Consider the following 24,708-nt stretch of genomic DNA (forward strand, 5'->3'; position numbering starts at 1 on the left):
TTAAATCGTGTTACTATTTTGTAGATAGACCGTTAACTCGATCCTTTTTTTTTATTTTTCACGGTATAAAGATCTTCAAAAATAAAAGAATCCGTGCGTAGTTTTAAAAATGTTTCTTAAACTTCCAGTGAGGGAGAGAATCCGATATCTTTATTGCAATTTGATTTAATTTCCATTTGAAGACTCCTGAAGGTACAATTATTCATGTAAAAATTTTTATCTTGGAAAAGAAATTTAATATACATTGTTGTGGATGTGTCTTAATTTTTTTTATTTTAGGAAGTTAATTTATATACTGCTTTTCAAAAGTGAACTTCTATTAAGACATGAAATAAAGAATATTTGTGTATATTATATGTATATAGTTTCAGGTAAAGGAGCAGTGTCTTAAAAGTATGTCCTGTGAAAAGTATTCGGTTGGAGACTAACGAATGAAAGAAAACCTATTGTTAATTTTATAAGTTTTTCCCATTTTTCCTTTCATTCATCAATTTCGTGCTGCGATCAGTGATCTGTATTTAGGCAGGCTAGCCTTGAAATTTTTTTGTAGGACAGTGTCATGTCCGATTTCTAATAACGAAGTTGTTTATGACATAGTTATGAAACACTGAGAAGAGTTTTTGCATAATTTATTGATACATTGAATCTACTTCAAGCCATCGGATGAACCTCTGGGTGTTCTTTTGAAGGTAATAAAAACTTCTACTGAGTTAACTTTATTTTACTATTCTGCCAAGAAAGCTAGAATGAAGAAGCATAATGGTTATTCATTGATACAATATAATGTGAAAACCATTGCCTCCCGCTGTTGAATGATAACAGAAAGATTTTTCAAACTAGATATATTTATATGCATTGGGAGTATGTGAATATGTAAGAAAAATAAAGAACATTCAAAAGATAAATTATAATTCAAATTAGCAGCGTAAATTAATTTCGCTTCCCTATTCTAAAAATAGTAATCTCTCTTTGCACTGCGTCATTTCGAGACTAATCCATATCATATGACTCTTAACATAATTCTGATAATGTAAGAGGAATTAAAACATCCAATAATAGTTTTACAGGGGTATTAGTTATCCAATCAAAATGCATTGAGAACAAAAACTAACTCAGTCTGAATTAAGATTTCATCCTGGACATAACACACATACTTGCTACTTTTCGATCTAGCTGAACCGCAGTCTGCTGCTTCCTTCCTGTTACAAAGTTATCAAAAATGTTAACATTTTGAAATAGGCACAAATAATGTGCCAAGTTATTTGTGGCCGCAACATATTTACTGAAAATAAAATGAAGATTTAATTTACCGTGGCTGCCAGTTTCTTATTTATTATGGATTAGCATTCTACGCGATCAAAATTCTTGCTTTTCATCACGGATTCAACCTTCTACGTTTTACACAATCAATATTGCAAAGTCCTTTTTTATAAAATATGCGCATTGTTAAGTGTGCAAAGACTAAAGGATGTATATCTGACAGCTTTAACCAAAATAAAGAAAGACACAATTTCTGATACAATTCAGAGGGGGGAGAGCTACTTGATAGTCTTAAATAAGAAAAAAAAAAAAAAAAGATTAAAATGCCCGAGCATATATGCGAGTTAAGTTACATTAACTATTTGAAAAAAATATTCCTACAGATTAATATGAATTCAGTAAATAGATTATTAATTTGACTAGTCATATCTCAGTTGATCTTGCACGTATACCTTTCATGTAATGTAGCGAAAGGTAAACGTTTATAGTCTTCCTTAATCATTTGTATTTCCTTCTTTAATAGAAGTAACTATAAAATTATTTCAAAATTATTATTACAAATAAAACAATTTTTCTTTTATAAAATGCATTAAAGAATTTACTAAAATGTAGTTTATGATTTACATGCATTTAATCATATTCGTAGCTTTTTAGAATAGGCTAAATATTCGGTTTTAGAATAGGCTAAAGTTGTATCACTCTTAAATGTTTTTATTTATGCTTTTCATTACCATTATGTGTTTTTTTCTTATGAAGTAATAAATTTTTTTTTAAATAAATGGGACTCAAATAAAAATCCTCTTAATTACTTTTTAATTTAAAAGAAACTACATCGCTTTGTTAACTAGTATTTAAAGATTTTTAAAATTACTAAAATTGATCTGGACTACTAATTTTGAAAGTGAATAATGTAGAATGCTGTTTCTAAACAAGCAATTGATAGTTCTGTGAACGAATGAAATTTTAGCGCCAGTGATGCTTTAAAGCCCATTCAACGCACATAAGAGCATCGCATCGGGCATCATTAAGAAAAATAGGTGTTCTCACTTGCGAGCAATTTAAACTGAATTTTTATTTTATTCTTCGATAATGCAGGTTGTGTACAATGATGGCTTTTGAGACGTTTCTCGACGAACAACTTTCTGATTTAGGAAGAAGCCGCATTATATAGCCACTTAGCTAAGCGGATTAGCCTAAAAGATATCAGCCGTCATCATGATCAAAGCAATAACGATAGTTTTTTTATGTTGAAAATAGTAGCTTAAAAAAAAGCATATAAACCAAATCAGAGACTGAAGACGTCCGATGCTCGAAAAAATATATAATCAGAACAACCATGATCGCAGCAGTGGCGTTCTCTATCATTCATTTGAAAGCATTCTCCATGCATCCTCGTATTACCATTCGGATATGACTATTAGAAGCTTGAATTAGGTATCGAATTTTGTTTAGGTCTCTGTAGCTAACTTCCAATGCAGCAGAATCATCTGCTATATTGGGTCATACTTGACAGTGACCGATGGGAACAATATTGTGTTTAGCGATGAGTCCTGCTTATCTCTAAATACTGATGACCACTGCATACATATGTGAAAACGTATGGCTAGCGTCCTAATCCAGCATTTGGTATCGGAGGCATATGACCATTAATGGAGCCAATCTCCTGTGGTTGTGCCAACTGACAGGCCATTGAACAGTTTCAGGCCAACTGACAGTCCTCATATATGTCGAAGATATTCGACAGTCAGTTATCCTGTTCGGTCAAGCGGCCCATGTGCCATCAATAAAACAACGCTTAATAACATATTGCACAATTTTCTCAGTAATATAGTAGAGGATTTATTACCTTTCCACAGCCATTCAGTTTTCTTAGACCTATCACCAATAGAACATGTCTGGGACATGCTGGGAAGATAATTGCATCCTTCTCAGAATGTCGAATATATGCGTCTAACCGTATGCGAAATTTATGATGGAATCATCTACAGAAGGACATAATCATTTCACAGACTTCATACCACAGCAAATGTTGGCTTTGTCTCGTTCCCAAGACAGGATTTACCACTTCTTAATATTTAATCATCTTTCCACCACTTCTTAATAAACATTTTAGTAGAGAGTTTTAATCATATTCATATAAAAATAAGTATACAAACTGAATTTCTTGACTGTAGCTGAATCTATTATGGATACATATGTTTGCAACAAAGTTTATGAAGACTAGGCTACTTGCAGGTCAATTAGAATTTACAACAGAAATTTTGTATAAACTGAAGAATAACCATCTGCTTATGCTTTCAAGCTAAACTGTGACGCTCATATGGTCTTAAGATAACTGTTTAATTGCATAAGTAAAGTGATAACTTAATTTTTTTAATTTATTTCTTCTTTTATTTTGCGAAGGTAGTTGAAATCTAGATATAATTTGGCTTTTAATTGTTTTTCTCTCGTTTGAAGTTCATAGATCTAGGATATTCATTAATTATCTTTTAATTTAACCATTCATATAAAACCAGCCATGAAGTGGTCTTGTGAAAAATAGTGAATATTATTCACTTAAGTATATTCTGTATATTTATGTTTATATAAAGATAGTTCGCAACGGCTATCCAGAGAAATCCATTTATAGTGATAGCGAATTTATGATAATTTATTTATAAAAGTTTAGTCCTCTCGATTCTATATTTTATACCGGCTTAATTAAAAGGAGGAAGTTTTTTTGCATATGAGACATTCAGAATTTCAAGAAGTTCCCAGTCTTTTGTTTCAGGAACATAAAATCGAGAAGAATTAAGAATGTATTATTACGTAATTGATTAGTTACACATTTACAATCAGAAACATAAATTAGTAATTAAGAATTTTTGTGTTTTCTGTGTACATGTAACCCTCCTACAACACGGCTTCCTGTAATACGGTTTCGCTATAACACGATTCATAAATTGCGAGAACCCTTCTACAAAACGGTTTTCTTGTAACACGGTTTCTCTCTAACACGATAAAAAAATTTCCCAAGCAATTCGATAATGAACTCCGCACGAAGATTTTCCATATTGAGCAGAGCACCCATATAGTCATTTAACACATAAGAATCCTTGTTTCGCAAGTTCTACCAGATGCCGTCGAAGATCCGGTATTCGTAAGAACAAATGCCTTTAGGAAGACGAGCCACGTGGTGGAAAACGACCATTGAATTCTTAATCGGTAACGGAGGAAAATCGCTTCCTTCCATGACTTGCACTTCTGACAGTGCACAGTTGCACAACAGAAACAATACCCAGTCTCAAAAGAGCACAATCACCAGATAACAATGAAGAAATCTCACTATCGCAGAAGGTGAACAACATGAGGACACAATAAGTGCCCTAAAAAGCACAACCTGTACTTTCGGCTTCCAAAATTCGAATCCCCATCTCCGTGGCCGGAAAACAAAAGTGTCTTACGCTGCTGATCGGCAGTCTGCGTCTAGCCACGGTGTGTTAAAGAATAACTTTTTCATCTTTAAGACTAAGTTTCAGTCCCAAAACATCTCAGGTAAAGATAAAAAACAATGTTTAAACATTGTTTTTAAAATTTGGAAATTAATATCTTTAAAAGTAAAGATACAAATTTTGGACCGTCATTTAAAAGAAGAAAAGGCATCTCACATTGGGAAAAATTTTAATTTGAATGAAGCAACAGTCCGGGGTATTAAGAAAAATGAAAAAGAAATAAGAAATGCAGTTGCTGCAGGATCTTCGACATTCCCAAAATGTGCAGTTGCCCTCCCCGGGCGCCAATAATTGAGAAGATGGAAAAGGCACTCAGCATTTGGAATGATGATAGCTGTCGAAAAAGAATTCCGTTGGATGTTAATATCATTAAACAAAAAGCACTCAAAATTTTCATGCACCTTAAAGAACATGAAGAATATTCTGTCAACCCATTTTTTCTGGCAAGTAAAGGTTAGTTCGAAAATTTCAAAAAGCGTCTTCCAACTCATAGCATAAAAATTCAAGAAGAATCTGCATCGGCTGATTATAAAGCTGCTAGGATGTTGATTATGAAGCTAAAGCTTGGCTTTTAAACAGTTTTGTGCCAGACGCTGAACGTTATTTAAGGCAGAAAACTTTGAGCTTCAAGGCTCTGTTGCTGTTAGATAATGCTCCATGTCACCCCCAAGATTTGAATCATCCCAACATCAAAATACTGTTCCTACCACCTAACACTACTTCTTTACTCCAACTATTGGATCCAGGTATTATTTATACCTTTAGAACATATTACATAAGAAGAAAAATACAGTGCATTTTAGACGTAACCGATTCAAAATCAATTAAGGTAATGGATGCTTGCAAGACATTTTCAATCAAGCACTGTACCGACATCGTATCTTTGTCTCTGAAAGATCTGAAAGCATCAACGTTAAATGCGTGTTAGAAGAAGATATGTCCCTCTTCAGATAAAATAGAAAACGTGCGTGAATCGTCAGAAAATGAAATTGTTGGCTTACTAAAACTTACTAAATCAATCGGAGGCGAAGGTTTTGTCGACATGGCTATTGAGGATGTTCAAGATTTATTAGCGGAAGAAGAAACTGACGAAGCAGATTTGATGGAAATGGCATCCAAAGCCATAAATCAAATCAATTCTGAGAACGCTAGCACTGATTAAGATAGTACAGTTAATAATTTAACATTAAAAAAAAATTAAAGATCGCCTACTGAAAATCTCTAATCATTTTTCTTGAGTACAGACCCTTCCACTGAAATATGCCGAAAATTCAAAAGGGGGCTGCAAAACTGTCTAGTTCCATATTGAGAAATTTCCATTGACCCGGTAAGAACTAGTAAGCAAATACAATTATAGATTTTTTAAAGAAAAAAGAAAATGCCAGAACTTTAAATGAAGAAAGAAATTCTGAAAGCAAGCCATCTGATTCCACCGAAGAAACGTTCTCGGTTGATTATACTGAGCAGTGGCACCAAAGAAATTTATTAAATTAAAGTTGTGTTAAATTAAAATATGTAATATTTTTGTTTTGTGTTGTGCATACATATATATGATTAATAAAAATTAAGCTGTTGATGTAGAATTAAAAAAAATTGTATTTAATACGTTTTCGGAACGTAACCCCCCTTTTTATACTAGCTTTGAGTCTCACACAACACGGCATTTTCTATGAATCTATCTACCGTATTTACGAGGGTTACCTGTATTCTGTTCTTCGGAAACGATGAGTTAAAAAAACCGTAAGCGAAAAATACCCCAAAAATATTTAAGCATCATAAATGCATCAAAACTCTCTTTCTAAAGCTCTTTCCAAATGAGGCTTCATATAGCTGTTTGTTAAATTTATATTAACATTCAATTCCATAACCTACAGAATAAATTTAAAAATAACATCGCGTTTCGATTTAGATTTTGTACCATCGAGATTATGGGATAAAAATCATCATGATCTGTATATCCGATTTATATATTCATGATTCTGTAACCGCTCAGTTATTCGATACCATCTTTTCTAAATTAATTTGTAATATAATGCTTAAAGTAGCATTTTCCATGTAATGCGCTTTTCTTACAATACTGTAAAAATTTACTCAATTTCTGTATCCTTGAGTGGAGAATGCTCTGATAGGTATTTCCCAATTCTTTTTTTTTCTGTGGATATATATACGCGACAATGCATATGTGATATACGTTTTAGAAGATAAAAAATAAACGTATGATTTTTTTTCTAAATTGTATGCTTGAATGAAATTCAATGTATTCAATTCAGTTACCACTTTCAAATAAAGACAAATTTATGGAATCATGCTAGTCGCAATCGCGAGGGATCTCTCTTATCACTTGCGTCTTAAGATAAGGAGTCTTTAAAAGTTAGATGCGGGCTACTTACTTCAGAAAACTAGCCATTGCCTTCAGGTAAACAATTAATTTATATGCCTTAAATAAATCAGATCTTATTCTTTCGCAAACAAGCTGCAAGAAGGGGCAAATGTTTAATCTTGTGACTGTTTCTTCTGCCCTCAAAAGTTTCCTTATCTATGTAAGACAGATTTTAAAAGAATAAATTATATCAAATTGTTACGTATATTATAGCTATGTCATTTCCTTATTCAATGCATATCTCCGAAATTTTATAAGTAATTGCTTGAACCATTCTTGCCTTCCTTGGTAATCATTATTAATGGGAAAGCTTACTTACCATGTACTTACTTTCCTTCCTCTGAAACATTATCTTCCTAAGCAAACACGTTTAAACAGATTTTTTTTTTTTTTTTTTTTTTTTTTTTTTTTTTTTTGTTTGAGTTTATGTAGTTGGTATCTACTGCTAAGAATACAAAACAACAAGACGTAATAGCATTCTCTTTGTGCATTGCAGCGGTCATTAAGCATTTAAAATTAAGCAAAAATCAGCCTTATATGAATGTTGGTTTTATATAAAAGCACATATTTTTGCTTCTTGAAAAAGAGCATCCGTACCTGTCTTCTTTGAAATCACTTTTTATAAATTGTAGTTTCTAGTTTATTCCTTTTTTTTTATAAATTTTAGTTTATCTATTTGCGTCAATCTACGTTGAATTTTGCATATGTGGTCAAACAAAAATTTTCCATATGTAGTCAAGCTGTTTATTCTAAAGAAACACTTAACTGTTCTTATTTACCTTTCCATCATCATCATATTTGCTACTTACGAACTATTTTATGTTACCTGAAGTGAAGTTTCACCTGAAAAACAACATTTTGAGACATCTCAGATTTTCAGATGATATGAAATAACAGTTCAGTAGTTTAGAAGTAGCAACCAAAACATGGCAAAATAGGTATAGCAGAAAATACCTATTTTGCCTACTATATCTGAATTTATGTAATTTTATGATAAAATCTGTTGTGAAGCTGCCTCGTTCGAATCTCTGTTTTTATGCTTTTAATCTTAAAAATTGATAGATGTACTATGTTTTCTCACAGGAGTCAAAAAAAAAAAAAAAAAAAAAAAAAAAAAACCTTCATTATTATTATTGTTGCTGCTGTTGTCATTATTACTTGGTCAAATCTGAAATGACAGTTCTTTTAATATGAATGCAATAAATATTGCTTGATATAATAGGTAAACTGCAGGTTTACCTATTGTTAGCTACATGTTATTCTGAAAATTATTCTGTTTATGTAATGCAAAATAAGTGTATTTATGCAATATGGTTGTGTTTATATGATGAAAAAAAAGTGTATTTATACTTCATATATTATTTTCATTATTATTATTCAGTATATATAAAACCTTCTCTTTTGAGCCATCTATAGGATAAAAATAACACGTTTTACTAAAGAAATAAACAAAAATTATTTTTGTTTAATCAACATATTTGGTTAATAGAATTTTACAGTGATAATTGCCTTTTTCTGAATTCATATGTAACTGAACTGTATGAGGCTTACTCAATGGAAGAAATTTTACCATTGTGAATCTTTAGTTTTGAGAATTTAAAACTCCGATACATTAGAACGAAATTTCTCTTTTCTCATTCATTTTGTGCAGTACATGCTTTGACTTTTTGAAAACATATATTAGCTGTTCGAGTCTTAGACAATTAAATATTAATTTATTAATAGATAGTTAATATCAGATTCTCAGGTATGCAGCAATACTGTGGAATTTAATTCACTGAAAGTTCATTTAATAACACATATTGCTATCAGTTATCTTACAGTGCACTAGAAGATGACAATTATATCCGTTGATATTTTTTGATTGTAGCTCTTGGAAATTTGCAATAAACTGAGAGTTTAAGTGTAGAAATTAATTCCAATTTTCTTAGCGGAATTTTGAAAAAGCATGATTAAACACACGCATAACTTAGCTGGAATGTTGAATTAGTTCATAAAAAATTGTAAAAATATGTTATTGAGCTCCATTTTCCAAACTAAATGTATATGGTTTTTAAATTATAAAAATCTAGTACAGTTTTTGCAGTCTTTTGAAGCTAGAAGAAAAAAGTAGTAAAATTGACTTATGTACCAATCTTCATCGAGCTTTCCTTTCTATCCTTCGAGACACATAGTGGATGTTAATTTAGAAGTCAAACAACAAAAATCAACATTATATTTGCAAATTATTTGTTTGACTTCTAAATTGTACTTGTTCGGCGTGTTATTTTATCATAGTAGATGTTGTTTATGTTCCGAAATGTGATTTAGTCGAACATAACGTTATTCATGCTATAAACGTAATAAAAAGCATTTAAACATATTTGTGTCAAATAAAGATGTTCATTTAGACCAATTTACTATGTTTTACAATGTGAGGATTCAACTTTTCAACTTTTAAGTTGTCATTTCTTACAAGCTCGAAAGTTCTACAGCAGCTAAGTTCTGTTGAACATGAGACGGCACATATTCACCCCGGTTCAGATATCTGCTTCTGTAATTACAACACTTTCTCCCATTTATGGAAAAACATAATCATCTTTTAATTCAAATATGCAACGGAACCAAAACATGTACTTTAAAAGTTGTGTTTCTAATCAGCAGGAAGGTTGGCCATTAAGGAAGGTTTTACTGTTTTTATATAACTGACATTGTTTCTTGTAAGTGCATTTATGTTCAACAGAAAGTTTATGATTCCATAATACCGATTTCAGAGAGATTTCCTCCACGTTTCAGGAGACGGCGGTATCGTCCACTCACACCAAAGGACTTACCAATGACTGGAAGTGAATCCTCTTGAGCAACTGGACTGCGAAAAGCTTCGTTCAACGGTATATAGTCAGGAGGATGACATCAAAAACAACAAAAGCTCTGATGCTACACCGAGGAACTCGAAACCGCGTCATTTGCTTCGATGAAAGGTTTTCAGTGAAAGAATTTTTTTGCAAGATCTAGTCACTTCTTAGGCAATTTAGAACTAATTCTACAATATTCAAATATACATAACTTCCAAATCAAGAACTGAGCATCTGTTGCCAGACTTCTTTATTCCAATGCCCTCTGCACTTTATCCTGCGAGGAATAAATATCCTTTCTCTGCCAAGACACAAACGCTGTTGCTGTCGAATCTTATAATTTGTGAAGCTTTTTACCCGTTTTGTGACCGTTTTATCTGAATTAGTTCCTCAGATAGAAGCATTCGCAAAGGGACAGTCACCGCGGTTTTCTGAGGAAACGGACTTCTGTTTCCAAATTGTGATCAACTGTTACTGATTTACTGTAATAGAGTGAAGCATTTAATTTTGTGTACGAATGGAACATTAATGTATTTTTAATCTAGTGAAAATATATGAATGGTGACTCGTTTTTCTTTATGGCGCTAGTGCTACAAAACAGAATAGTTTTATATGACAAAAAATTAAAAAAAATAAAAATCAGTTTAAAACATTTCACATTTCTACAGTAGTAGTCAGTGCTTTCTCTGGTGTTTTTCCAATCAGTAAACGGGTAATCTAGTCAATCTAAAATTATTATCTTCAATTTTTTAAAGTTATTTGCTTGTATAATGCTTTTTCAGAAAAAAAAAATAGAAAGCTTATATGATTGGAATGATTCCAGTTTTAAATTAAGAGATGCTTAAATTTTGTCAGAAATACAATTATTTCTTGGAGAATGCTGAATCTATCTTCAATTAAATCCAATTATTTTGCTTGTGAACAAACACTTAGAAATTTTCAAATATTGTCATTGAAACGAAAGAAAAAGATAACTAATGTAACACAATTATAAATTATGTATTGCTTGTATATTTCATTGTGGTATCGACAGCATCATTGCCTAACTAAGAGTTATATGTTTTATTGATCTGTTTTAATTGATATCCGTGATATCACTGTTTAAACTATAAGGTATTATGTCTGTGGTATAATTTGCAGTGATGATAATTTATTGATCTTGGTCTTAGATGAAGATGCTGTTCTGATAATAAAATATATTTGATAAAAAAGATATATTCTTTCAGCCCTATATTTAAAAACATTTGAAAATGTTAAAAAAAAGTTTCAAGTACTTTAAATAATAATTACAGTTGGTATATATATATATATATATATATATATGATTCAATTGCTTTCTTTATTCTCCCTTATTCATTTCAAAAATAGAAGTAAAAGCACAGTTCTTCTCGGTTATTTATTGAATTTCAGATATTTTTATCTTCATTTTCAAAAAAGCAAAACCTTCTTTAAAAAATTTACCCAATTCTTAGTGATTCGTAAATAAAACTATAACGTATGGGATCTTTTTAATCATAAGAATATGTATACAGTCAAAAGTCGTTAATCCGGACTCGTCGGATTATTGATTTTTTCGGATTATAGATCATCAGTTTAAATCTCGTAAGATGGCATGCAGAAATTCTAAAATTAAAAATATGAAACCGTAATTTATGAAATAAAGAACAATTATGATCTAAAGGGTATCAAAATTTGCAAAAAGAAAAAGCTTAATATTTATTTGTTTACTTTATTAAACATTTCTTTCAATGTAAGTTGTTTAAGTTTTGCTTCGTTTCATGTGATAATACTTTCTCTTTAATTCTATTAAACAGACATAATTTCTTGTTCAGTTACAAAGTTCCGCCGTTCAAGTCCTATAATTGCTGTGTCAAGAACACCGACTAATTTGTCAATCGAAATTTTTTTGTTTTCAATAACCTCTGTCACTTTTCTTCGCTATCGGAAGCGAATTATAATGACGAGGAACTTGTTTTAAATCATATCAAAGACGGAGCATATCGAGATGAAATACTACATTTGGTAAGGAATTATAAGCCAAATAAAATAAAAACATCTGCGCTGAAGATAAGGATAGTGCTGACAAATCAACTTCCAATTCATTAGGCGCCCGCCGCCGAGCAGCGTGAAATTGATAAACAGATTTCGGATTTCAAAACATACTTTCGCTTTAGATCCTTTACATATTAACAAATATATATCGGAAATTCTATTTGATATAATCGAAAGTTTAAGCTTACTTTTATAAAATTGCTCTTACAGTCTGCAAAAAATAATAAGCCGTATGCAATTCGAAAATTAAGGAACAACGCAATCATCAACATTAACTGAAATAGATAATTAGATAATTTTAGCTTATACGTCCATTATACATAAAATGCGCACGCGAAAACGTATTCTGCACTTGCGCACACTCATATGCGCAGTCGTAAAAGGTCTTACGCGCACGCGTGAACGCCTCTGCGCATGTGTCAACGTGGCGCATGCGCAGAAAGTTTTTAGTTTTGATGTCCGGATTATAGATCATTCCGAATTATGGGTGTCCGAATTAACGACTTTTGACTGTATATAGAATGTGTAAGAAGATTCAGAAATACGAAGATTCAGAGATAATATTCAGAAATACGCTTGCAGAATTTTTTGTGGAATAATATTTCAGAATACTTGTGTTTTATTAAATATATTTCTCAGTTTTTGAAAATTTATCATACAAGACGCATATGTTGGTAAAGGTGTTGCGTAAATTAAAAACGTAACGACAACGCTATATATATATATATATATATATATATATATATATATATATATATATATATATTATGTATTGAATTCGTGTGCTATATTTAACTAATAGCAGTTAATTCTGCCGAAAGTATAAAAACTGGTAGTATTTATATTGAAGAAGTAAAACTCTGCGTATGATGGCTGTCTTGAGTACATTTTGATATTTTTCTAGTAATTAGTGACCCGTTTTTTTATCGTTAAATTCTGAATATTGCTATCTGCTAAACCTCATTACTCAAATTTAAAAAGTAAAATTCATTTTCATTTGCTTGCGAAAAATTAGTTTCCCTCATTTTTTAAACAAACTATGGCTGAGAATAATTATGCTTTGTTTTACGGAATGAAATTTGTAAAATACCTTTTGATTTGGTAAAAGTTTACTGTTGATCGTAAATGTCTTGTAAAACTCTTACATTAATTGATATGCAAACAGATCTTTACAAACGAAGTTATTTCATTGTCATTATTTAAAGTAAACAAGACAGATATCCATCTGTCTTTAGAAAACGTTTTACTGGAAATAATTTTCAACGCAATTGCAATGATTAATTAATTTTTAACTTGTTTGTAAAATTTTAATTTATCTAAGAAATGTATTGCTATTTCCCATTTTTAGAGGTAAAAGTAATTTTGAATTTTAAAATCAAACTTTCTTTAATTAAAATTAAATTCAATTTTGCAGCTGCATATTGTTTTTGATCTAAACACTTTATGAGGAATTTAAATTAATTAAATTTTTTAAATGCTCTGCACTGTTAAAAATAGAAAATACTGAATTTAAAACTAATAATTTACACTAAATCTTTATCGCGTTTTTTATACACGAAATTTTATTCTAATTTCACATGCTTTGTCTGTATAGTTATTCATCTGTGCATGAAGTTTCATAATTTATTTTTTTGCCGTATTTGTATTCTAATTGCACATGCTTTATCTGTAAAGCTGTGCCGTCTGTGCAGGAAGTTTCATAATTTTTTTTTATTTATTATTATTATTTTGCCATATTGTATAATTGCTGTAGACATTTAATTTTAGTATGAAAATTCCCGCCTGCACATTCTTATTCTTTGTCGAAGTACTGTGATATTCTTATTCTTTGTTAAGTACTGATTTTGTTGCTTTAGCACATCCAATAGTGTTCTTCATTTTTTTTAAATTCTTAAAATATCAATATTTCATTAAAAAAATAGTTTATGGAAATTTTGTTTCCTTCGCTAAGTTTATTTTTAAAGCGTAAATGAACCAGCTTATTTTGACACTGGAATGTTAGAAAACTTTAGGTCTCTCTTTTTTTTTTTCTTTTTTTTTTTTTCCCCCGTTTGGGTCAAATTTTTGGCACACAAATAAAGTGTGTGCTTTAACGATGCTGTTTCAGAATAGCAATTTCGTAATATATTGCTCACTGACTACCATTCTGAAAACTCGCCGACCTCTGATCGATAGAACGTACTAAAAAAATTCCAAGTATAATGGCTGTTTGCTAGTAAGTATCTCAATTTTTTGAATAAAGAAAGAGAATATTACATCCTGAATTTTCATGCACTTCCCATGGTATTTTACACATATTTAATGCAAATAATGGTGTAAAAGCATTGAAAAATGGGTAGAAACTGATGAAATTTAGGTACATTAATTTGGTAAATGATACACGATTTAATACCTAATATTTTGTATTTAACTTAAACAAAGCAGTATTTGTCGTTTAAAATGTAGGTTTCTCAAATGTTTTGTTTAGTTTTATTAGTTTAAATGTACAAGAAATTAGGCTTGTATCAAAACTTATACAAACAGCTAAACATTCTACTGCAAAATTGAATATTTAAGATAATTTTATATTTTTTCTCTAAAATAATCTTTAGGTTATTATTAAGTAATATTAAAAAATCTCATGAAAACGTAGAAACTGAATATTTTCCTACCATATTTTTGAATTTTTTGCACTATTATACTAAATAACATACAAAAATATAATTTTAAAATTATGAAATCTTATAAATTATTATGAAATCTTATAAATTGCTTTTAAAATTTCACTGCTTTAATACATTGCCTTAAGAATTACTCTCAAAAAGTATAAAAGATTAATTCTATTCGAAGACCAGTAATTTTTAGTACTAATAGTAATTTATTTTTATAAATTTTTTATTTATTAAAAATAAATAAAAAGAACTTATAAAAATAAATTAAATATTCAAGTTTTTGAAGAAGCCTGTTCTTGAGGTTAAATGGAAACATGCCGGAAACTGACTATTAATCAGGTTGTCTGGATAATAATCTGAAGACCTTACGTTTTTATTAACGTTAATATTTACCAAGTTGCATGAATGATAAATGTATGGTAACGTAACCTAATGGTTCAAGAATTTTGGAAAGAAAATCTATACACATGTTTAAAATAAAAATTCGGGATGAATAAATAGATCATAATTTTATTAACATTATTCTCCGACTGAAGTTTTTTCTCTGCTTTTGAAAATCTAATATAATGTATCATTTTACTTTTTTAAAAAGAGCAAAATAAATTTTATTGTGATCGCTAAATGTTTTGAACAATCGGTCAAACAAATATTAAAGTTATAGTGAGAAAATGTAATTTCCTTCACATTAATTTTCCAGTGTAGGCTCGTCTAAATTTAGTCATTTTTCAAGAAACGACTACTTTATTCTAGGAATAATAAATTACGCGCGTCGAACATTTCATGAAATTATTAACTAATATTTATCTAAATCAGATATTAATCTTTTCTATACATACGTCGACAAAGTTAAGATGCATGACACAACGACGGAATATTTTGTGTAGAAGATATTTAGTACCTCCAAAGAATAATAATATGAAAAATGAATAAGGAAATTCAAAGTCTTTTGTATGTGTAAACTAAGTGAAAATTATCACATAATTAAAACTCCAGAATTATATTTATGTACTGCAGCTGCAAAGTTTCCAATTCATTCGACTACTTTTCAGGATAAAAAATTATTGTTTTTTGAAAATTATTAGTTTTGAGTCTTTAAGCAGTGAAGATTATTTTTAAGTTACGATTTGTACCATAAAAATTTATAATTCAAACGCGTATTTAAAATATGGCCATTATGAAATTCTGTGAATTCGTAAAGCATTCTGTTTTCGATTAATGAAATTTTCTGGTGCATTTATACATGTAATAAATAACAATAAGTTATTTTTATTAAATAAAAATAATTCAAACTATTGACATATTAACTTTCAGATTTGTTATATATTTCATTTTCTTACAACTTGAAGGACGGTTCAGCGGATTATAATTAGATATAGATTTTATAAATACAACTGTTACTCATTTTTACAGAATCTAGAGAATGGCATTACCGTAAAGAATATGTTCACGAGTGTTTAAAGTTATGTATATTAAAATGATAAAATTGCTTTTAAAAAAGATTCTGTTCGAAGCATCTTTAATGAAATTATATGTTTATACCATATTTCAAAACAACTGCTTATTTCCTAAATACCATTCATATTAGAAGGTAATACCTCTTTCTTGGGGAACAGTAAATAAAATGCTTCATATATTTAATATGATTATTTTTAATTATTATCTTGTAAATTAACGTTTCTGATCATCGTAATAATAACATAAAGTTAAAAATCTAAAATCTGCGCCTTTAATTATAATTTTTTTACTTATTATTTTGTCAGTTGCTAATTACCATACTATATACAAATCCATCAGAATAATATTTTCGGTAAAAATCTGTCTAAACAAACACGTCCTTGATACAAAATATACAAACAGATCCGTGAAAACATACGAATGGTGTCGAAATAATACAAACATGATCATGCATTAAATAACTTAAAACTTCATTCGTAAATGCTGCATGTGTATCATCAAATTTTATAAACGCTTGCAAGATTAAACTAGAAGGATAAGAAAACATAAATTTACAATTAGTTTTTGGAAATTTAGTTTTTAATCTTTTTCAACTGTTTAAAATTAGATTACGAAAGAAAGATTCAATTCCATTTAATGTGATTTTCCCTCACAATCCACAATATGTATAGATGTTATAATACTATTTTAAACAATGGCGAATGTTCTTCCGTGTGTATATAAAGTGAAAAATTCATTGATCTTAGAATTTTCTTTTTTGTCCTGCAACCTAAAATGGGGAAAATAATTAAGCTGTGAATCTTTTCGCTATATAGTGTTTATATGTGATTATTTCAATTTTGCGGTTGCCCTGCATTGCCGTTCCTGCTTTGAGAAGTAATATATATTTGAAATTATGATGAATGTACAGTTTATTTATTATACATGTTAATAATCACATTTTCTCAAGAGCAGCCGCAGTGCTGCTCAACACGAAAGTAATATTCAACATTCATTTTACTGTAAAAAATGGATGAAAAAAAAAAACATGTAAATTGTACTGTATTTTTCTTAATTTAGTGCTTTTGAAAAAAATATCCGCGTAATTCAGATCGAGGAAAAAATTATAATTATTATATAGTCTGCAAAAACGTACAGAATATTGCATTATGAAAAGCTAAAATAGTAATAAGGTGCCTGAAAAAAGTATTTACCTTCTGAAGTGTATTAATGCTTCGGAAACTGTTACTTTCTAAGCATTCTGGCGGTGGTCTCGTATAAAATGTAATATCAGGGTGCTGTCATACTAATTATATAGTGTTGTTTTTATATGATGTCAGTGAAAAACTACATGATATATTGTATTAAACTAAAAGGTTAATTTTCAGATTTAAAAACATAATTTTCTGTATCTTCGCAAAGGATTAAAATATTATAATGGAGCACATCTGTGCTAGTTCTATGCAAAACCAATTCTGTTTTCGAAATAAAAGTTTGTTTTCTTAATTTGTTGGAATGCATTTAATTTCTGAAGTGTCAATATGTGAATGAATCACTAAAAATTATGCAGTGTTTTAATTTGTAAAAAATGTGTTAGGTAATACGATATATGATATTAGAAACATCTTCTGTTAACTATAGTGACATCGCAAATGTTCATAAAATTATCATTTGGATGTATTATAAATTAAACGTATTTTAAATTACATCAATCAATTAGATTATTAAAATCAAATTAAACCGAAAGTGACTTCAAAGCTATTGGTCATTATTGATTTATATATTGACAGTCGTAGGACTGAGCTGTAAATTAAGAAATTTATTAAAATCAAATTAAACCGAAAGTGCAGTGGTAAGTATCAAGGCATTGATTGACAGTTATAGGTGTAATAAGACACAATAAATTCTCAAGATCTTCAAAAAAATTTTACAATCAAAATTACTTGGAGACGAAAATACTTTAATACAGGACTACAATAAGACCTGTACTTACGTATAGCCCTGAAACCTGGATTTTTAACTAAGGTATTAGAAACTCATCTAAGTGCTTTTGCAAGGAAAGTGCTAAGAAAATTCTTTGATGGCTTGTGACGATATAAATGTAACAATGACGTGTATAAATTCTTAAGTGATATTATCAAATACATTAAATTAACCGCGTGAAATTTGGTAGTTATGTTTTCCGAAGAAATTCTTCTTTTATAACATTAAACATTATCAACCGTAAAGCAGTAGAGAAACAAGTTAAAGCAAGGCCCAGGCTTTTAATGCTGGACTGTGTCAACAGTGAATTTAAAATTATTAAAATTAACAACTGGAAAAACTGTGGCCAAACGGAGAGCGGAGGCTGTGAGGAAAATCGTGGCCACAGAAGAAGGTTTTATTGATTTACCTATTACGCCAAAGCTCACGAGGCCTTACCTAAGTAGAGGGATGCCTTCGTGGAGGACTTCGTGGAGGGAACTGGTTCGTATATATGTTACATATGGGGAAGGCCACGAAAACGCCCATGCAGCCAACCCGTTCGCCTGGATTGGAACCCAGGTCGAACTACCAGTGTCAGCTACTTTACCGCTCGGCCGTTAGATGGCCCCAACGGAAGAAGAAATTTTCTAGTTTTAGTTTGGTTTGTTTAACCATGGGGAAACACTCGAGGGCTTTCTACGTCAGGGGAGGGATACCTTCGTGGAGGACTTTCTAAAGCAAACTGGCTTGCATACTCTTACAAAATAAATTTTCTAGATGTGCATTTAATCTTTTTTAAACCGCTCAGTTTATATGCGATTAGATTTTAATTAAACTTGTTAATTTCAAATCTAATGCTTTTCCAAATGGGAACAATCTAAGAAATTAAAACGCTTTGCCAATGCTTGTCGAGTCGCATAAATGATAAATACATCTTAACATAACGGTATGCAATTTTAATGTAAGGTAACAGTCCAAGTATTTCGGAACGAACTACTAAGAACGCTTCGGAAATCAAAATTAAATCGAAGGTCATCACGAACTGTCGTCGCGGCCTGGTCAATGGTATTGTGTTAAGGTTGATTGTCACTAGCGTTCAACCCATAAGTCACTAGTATAGGATCGTACGATAAATTTAGATATAATTATTATTATAAAATTAAATCGAAGGAATCGGTGACCTATGTATTAACAGTCATCACCATGGAGAAGTACAATGCTTCGTGCAGCGGCAATACTCGCCAAGACGCGTGGATTATAATGTGTGACAGCATAATATAAGGCAGCGCTTTAACAAATTAAGAAAGTCTTCATTAAAAAAAAGCTTGATCAGCAAAGTGAATATTTTATATGAAACTTATTTAAAGCTATCTTTATTACCTATATGAAAATTGAAGTCTGTAAGATCGTAATACTTTATGTGACTAACCGCTTGCGCCACCAAACAGTTATAAAAAAGAAAAAATATTAAATGATCTTGATAAGTCCAGTTAGTGTAATTTCATTAGGTGAAGCTAGTATACTTTCATAAAAATAGTTAATGATTTTTTATAATAAACCTTTTTTAAACCTAATTTAATGATTTTTAAAATAAAAATATTTGATCTGGACACCACATGACTTCCTTATAAAGTCTATTAAATTACACACATTTTTGCTGGACTTCATTTAAGCATATTTTCTAGAATTTCATTAGATATGCGATCGTATGTTTCCGATTTAATGAATTCAGTTCTCACTTCGCGGCAAGGCAATAATACATAAAACCCAATCTTCATTAAAAATTGCAAAATACAGGAAAACCTTAAACATCAAATACAGTTGAAAAGAGTTTAAAAAATGTTTCTAACAATTAATATTAGAGTTCTACACAATAACAAGCAATTGGAGAGCGGGTAGGAAAACAAAACTTTCAGTGAACAAAATTAAAATTTGACTTTTGGTCACACTGGGCAAAAAAACACTAAAGTTATTACACCAACTGACTTAATTCACTATTCTACTGAGAGTTTCAAACGTAAAGAAATGGAAGCCCAGTTAGGCTTAAATTCACTTTTAAATTGTGGATAAGTCTACAATTATTGCATGCAGGTCAACTAAAGACACAAAAGACCTTAATCGGAATATAAGAACAACATAATTCAATCACTTTTAAACCAAAAAAATTTTCAATTTACTAACATATAAGAATGAAAAAAAAAAAAAAAATGATCTGACCAAGCAGGGTAACAGAGTGGCAATATATTTACATACGTTTCGTACGGCCGATTGTAAATAAAAAGGGAGGTTCACAACTACATGTTATAGCAGTCCCATACAAAATTTCAACGTTCTGAGACTACTCGTTTTTGAGTTATGCGAGATACATCTATACATACGCATGTACGTATATATAGATGTCACGAAAAATTCATTTTAAATCTGTTTTACAATTCATTGCGGAAAAATTCGTTCTTTATTCTGCGCGTACGTATAGATATATCACAAAAACATCGTTCAAATGAATTTGAGAGTGCTAAAAAAATGGATATTTTTGTTGAAATATGATATATCCGAAACTTTTCGCGATTACAATATTCCCTTTACTTCGTGCAAGGAAGTAAAAAGTACTACCTTTTTTTAATTAAATTCCTACTATTAGCTCTCACACTCGCTATATCTTGTTCAAATTTTCAGTCGTTAATAAAATACTTTTTATTCATCCACTCAAGTTCAAGTACATTTTTTAAAATTTGTAGTGGTGTGAGTGTGATTATGACAAAGCCTCGAGGGCTATCTGCCTAAGGGGAGGGATGCCTTCGTGGAGGACTTTCTATGGGAAACTGGCTCGTATACACGTTACACATGGGGAAACCACGAAAACGCCCATGCAGCCATGCCCAGAGATTCGAACCTCGGACCGAACTACCAGTGTTCAGCGACTTTACCGCTCGGCCGCTGGTGAGCTAAATTTGTAGTGGATGACGCTTGATGTTAATACAGTTTTTTTCACATATTAGCGTTAATTCCTTCTTATTGATTCCTGTTTATCGGAACTAAAGATATGCTTTCCCCCCTTCTGTTTTTTAAATATATTATAAGACTTGCAAATAATGACCGTTTATTAGGAATTCTCACGTGTAAAAATTAATTTTATAACAACTTATAAATAATAGTACACTGTGATAAATGGCATTGTAATATTTAACAAAAATAAATGGCAAAAGTAAGACAGAGTTCTAAAGATTTGTAAAGTGTATGGAGTTAAAGAATTGTAGTTTTATAGAGTTGAATGAAGCAGTTGTAATGTCCCATTATGTAGCGAACATTCGCCCCATATTTCTATGTTAACGTGATAATACTATATGTTTAAAATATAACCCTTTAAAATGTCTCTTGCCTACTAAAATAAATAAATAGGACTGTAGATTATGCAGTAATATATCTAGAACGAAAGCTCTTCGTAGCAGGTCAAGGATATGTCGTTTTGAGTCGTGTTCTATAGCAATCATCATACACATTATTTTCTGAAGTAAAATTCCCTTGTTTTTTCTTTGCTACTTGAACAAAGAAGCCTGGTGAATCCTTTTTCAGAGAACCATGAAAATGTCAAGAAATAAGCTTTTAGCGTCACAAAATATAGGATTCACTTGACGGATAAAGCTATGATTACTGATGACTTCCGTACGAGCTATTTGCACGAATTCAGCCACGCAAGGCAGTTGCATCTAAAGCCTTCAAATGCAATATAACACTTCGAAGAAGGATTTGCTTTAAAAAAAAAAAAAAAGAAAAAAAACTAGAAGACTGTAAAAATAAAAAAATAAAAGCTCTCCATATCAATTACACACTATACAGCATTCGAAAAAAAAATTTTTTTTCAATTAAAAGGGGGAGCGGGTTCATAATAATTATTAATTATAAAGTCGAGAATTTAAAAGATTTTTATTTAAATCAATTAGATAAAAAAAAGTGAAACAGTACTATCAAGAACTGTGTTTACTGCTTTTAAATCGCTTTGTTTATTAATCAGTAACAGATAGATTAAATTTCAAAAATTAAATATCACACGCTTGGTTACGTGGAAGATAAAACTATTTTACTTTCGGCAGTAGCAACACATTACTTTTGAATCGCTGAATTTGTTAATCAAAAATTCATTCAATTCGCAAAGTATTAAATATACTGCTGGCCATTAAAATTACAACACCAGGAAGGAACGATCTGACGAACGTCAAAATTACATGAAAGAAAGAAGAGGTTGGGATATGCAAATGGTTAGTATTTCAGCGTATTTAGACGACGCAGGAGGGAGAAACGGCATCTGAAGCACCGCATAAAAGAAAAGTTGTGTAGTAGATTACTTATTCGGAAAAAGCTTTGTAAGGTCGGGCTTTGCTCAGAATATCGTGTTATGCATCGAATAATAATAAGAAAGGCTAACCAGCAACTGTCGGAATCCGTTAAAGGCTGGATCGTTGCCTATCGAGAGTGTGGATTATCGTTCCGTGATATCGGCCGTCGCTCTGGTTGACATCCAAACAACATATGTCATGCAAATATGGAATCAATGGGTTGCTAAGGGTGATACTGAATGGCATGCAAGGGTCTCAACGCCCTCCCGTGACTAACGCCCAAGTGGACAGACATATTGTGAGGTCATCCCTGCAAAACCGTACAACCACATCACGGACTATTAGTCAGGAAATGAACATGTTTGCAGCATGCCCAGTATCCGTTCATATGGTACGTCGACGTTTGCAGCAGTGTAGACCATCAGCACGGTGACCATTACTTCGGCTTTCCTTGACAATGCAGCATAGAGAAAGACGGCGACTCTGGTGCGCCGAACAACAGAGCTAGATAATGTCCAGATGAATCCCGGTTCTGCGTGCAGTATTCTGATGGCCGTATACGTGTTTGGATGCCCGAGGAGACCACATATCGCCTGCTTGCATTCAGTATCGGCATAGTGGCCCTGCACCTGGTGTGATGGTTTGCCACTGGGTACACGATACGCACATCTCTAGTTCGGATCAACGGTAATTTGAACGCAGATGGGTACATTTCTTGCATCTTACGTCCAGTGGTTGTGCCTTATCTTCCAGGACTGCCAGATGCCATCTTTCAACAAGAAAATGCAAGACTACATGTTCCACGTCATGTTCTGACCTTCCTCAATACACAGGGTATTCGATTGCTGCATTGGCCTGCACGGTGTCCAGATCTGTTCCCATTGAAAACATCTGGTCGTGAGTTTATGAGAGACTGGCCCACCACCGCTTTCCAGCTAATACTGTTAATGCAATGTGGCATACACTTAAAGCAGTATGGAATGAGCTGCCCATTTCTATCATGCAAGCTCAGTTCAACTCCATGCCTAACCGGGTAAGGGTCGTTTTAGCTACCAGGGCTGGCAGCTGTTTCTACTAATTTCGCACCTCTGTAAACCCACAAACTGCTTAAAAATTTAATCATTTTGTGTTCATACCATACTGTTTATGTACAATAAATATCTTATTTGTCTTCCTTCATGGTGCTGCAATTTTAATGGTCAACAATGTAAATAAAAGAATTCAAAATTCTCATTTCAAGGTGCAAATGTTCAAGAAGAGGACTATGTTCAAAATTTGATGGCTCTAACTACCGCTGTTTTTTACCGCAGTGTAAGGTACATACATACGTATTACACATAGATTTTTCATTATTTAAGCATGGAGGTTGGCGCCAGTGTCGAAAATATAATTCTTTAATATTTTGGCTTAAAAATTTTGTCTTTTTAATTGAAAGACAAGGCATAGTAACGTAGGAGTTAAAATTATTCACGGTGGTTTATACCTTTGGGGTATATATTTCATGGGCATATTTTTTTATTACGGCAAGACAAACAAGAACTGTCTGCTTAAGAAAATGCTGCCTTTGTGGAGGACTTTCAAGGGTTACTTTACACACAGGAAAACCACAAAATATTTTCGGGTCATATATGTCTGACTAGATTCATAATAACTATCCCAGCGAGCCATGAATTTTCCGGGCATGTATAACCTAACTATCTATAATTCTGGTTAATTGGAAGATTTTAGCTGCTGAAAATAGAAATTTGCATTTCTTTAATTCGCGATTGCGCTGAGCAGAAAAGGCGAACTATATAATTGTGCGGATGGTTCCTCTCGACAGAGACGAAGAACGTATAGTCTGTTTTCTAGATTCCGATAGTGCTGAAGTCTGACCTCTGGGCCTGTCTGATGTTGTTTGCCAATGGATGTGATTCTCTCAAGTGTGGTGCAGAAACGTGAGGCAAGGAGTCATAATAAGGAAGAGCATAGTGGAGATAAAAATCTACATAAGCATTCTGGATTATTCTACATCGCCATGTACCTGTCTAAATGAGTGGACTGTTAAGCAGGATCAAGTCATATTGTACCATTCTAGTACATACGCACGTTATCCATCGTATAATTTCATTAAGGTGTCATAGTCTGACACGTATATTCATCTACGTTGTTAAATCTTAAGGATAGAAAGTCACTGATTCAATTTTATGTTAACATTTCAACTTAGTGCAGTTTATACTTCTGTGGCAGTGAGCCTCGGTTTTACACCCGCCACTACCACTCAAGGTTCTTCAAAGGACACAAATCTTCAAATACAGTATTAGGCAA

The 24,708-nt window shown here is 31.5% G+C and overlaps 1 protein-coding gene across 10 annotated transcripts in view; it reads left to right on the top strand.

Annotated features, from left to right (window-relative positions):
• Positions 1-24,708, top strand: part of LOC118187848 (uncharacterized) — a 323,471-nt gene that overhangs the window by 294,809 nt on the left and 3,954 nt on the right. For 7 of the 10 annotated variants that reach the window (XM_085816946.1, XM_035358129.2, XM_035358126.2 and 4 more), the window contains one exon: positions 9,885-17,608. The exons of 1 other annotated variant lie outside the window; for it this stretch is intronic. In XM_085816946.1, coding sequence (XP_085673072.1) covers positions 9,885-9,960 — 76 coding nt within the window. In that variant the 3' untranslated portion in view covers positions 9,961-17,608. Of the gene's footprint in view, positions 1-9,884; positions 17,609-24,708 lie in introns of those variants that run through there. 2 more of the 10 variants (XM_035358128.2, XM_035358127.2) reach the window with 1 other exon arrangement.

The sequence above is a fragment of the Stegodyphus dumicola genome, chromosome 5 (assembly GCF_044657685.1).
Source record: "Stegodyphus dumicola isolate Sdum_Otavi_A_Nest chromosome 5, ASM4465768v1".
Lineage (NCBI taxonomy): Eukaryota > Metazoa > Arthropoda > Arachnida > Araneae > Eresidae > Stegodyphus > Stegodyphus dumicola.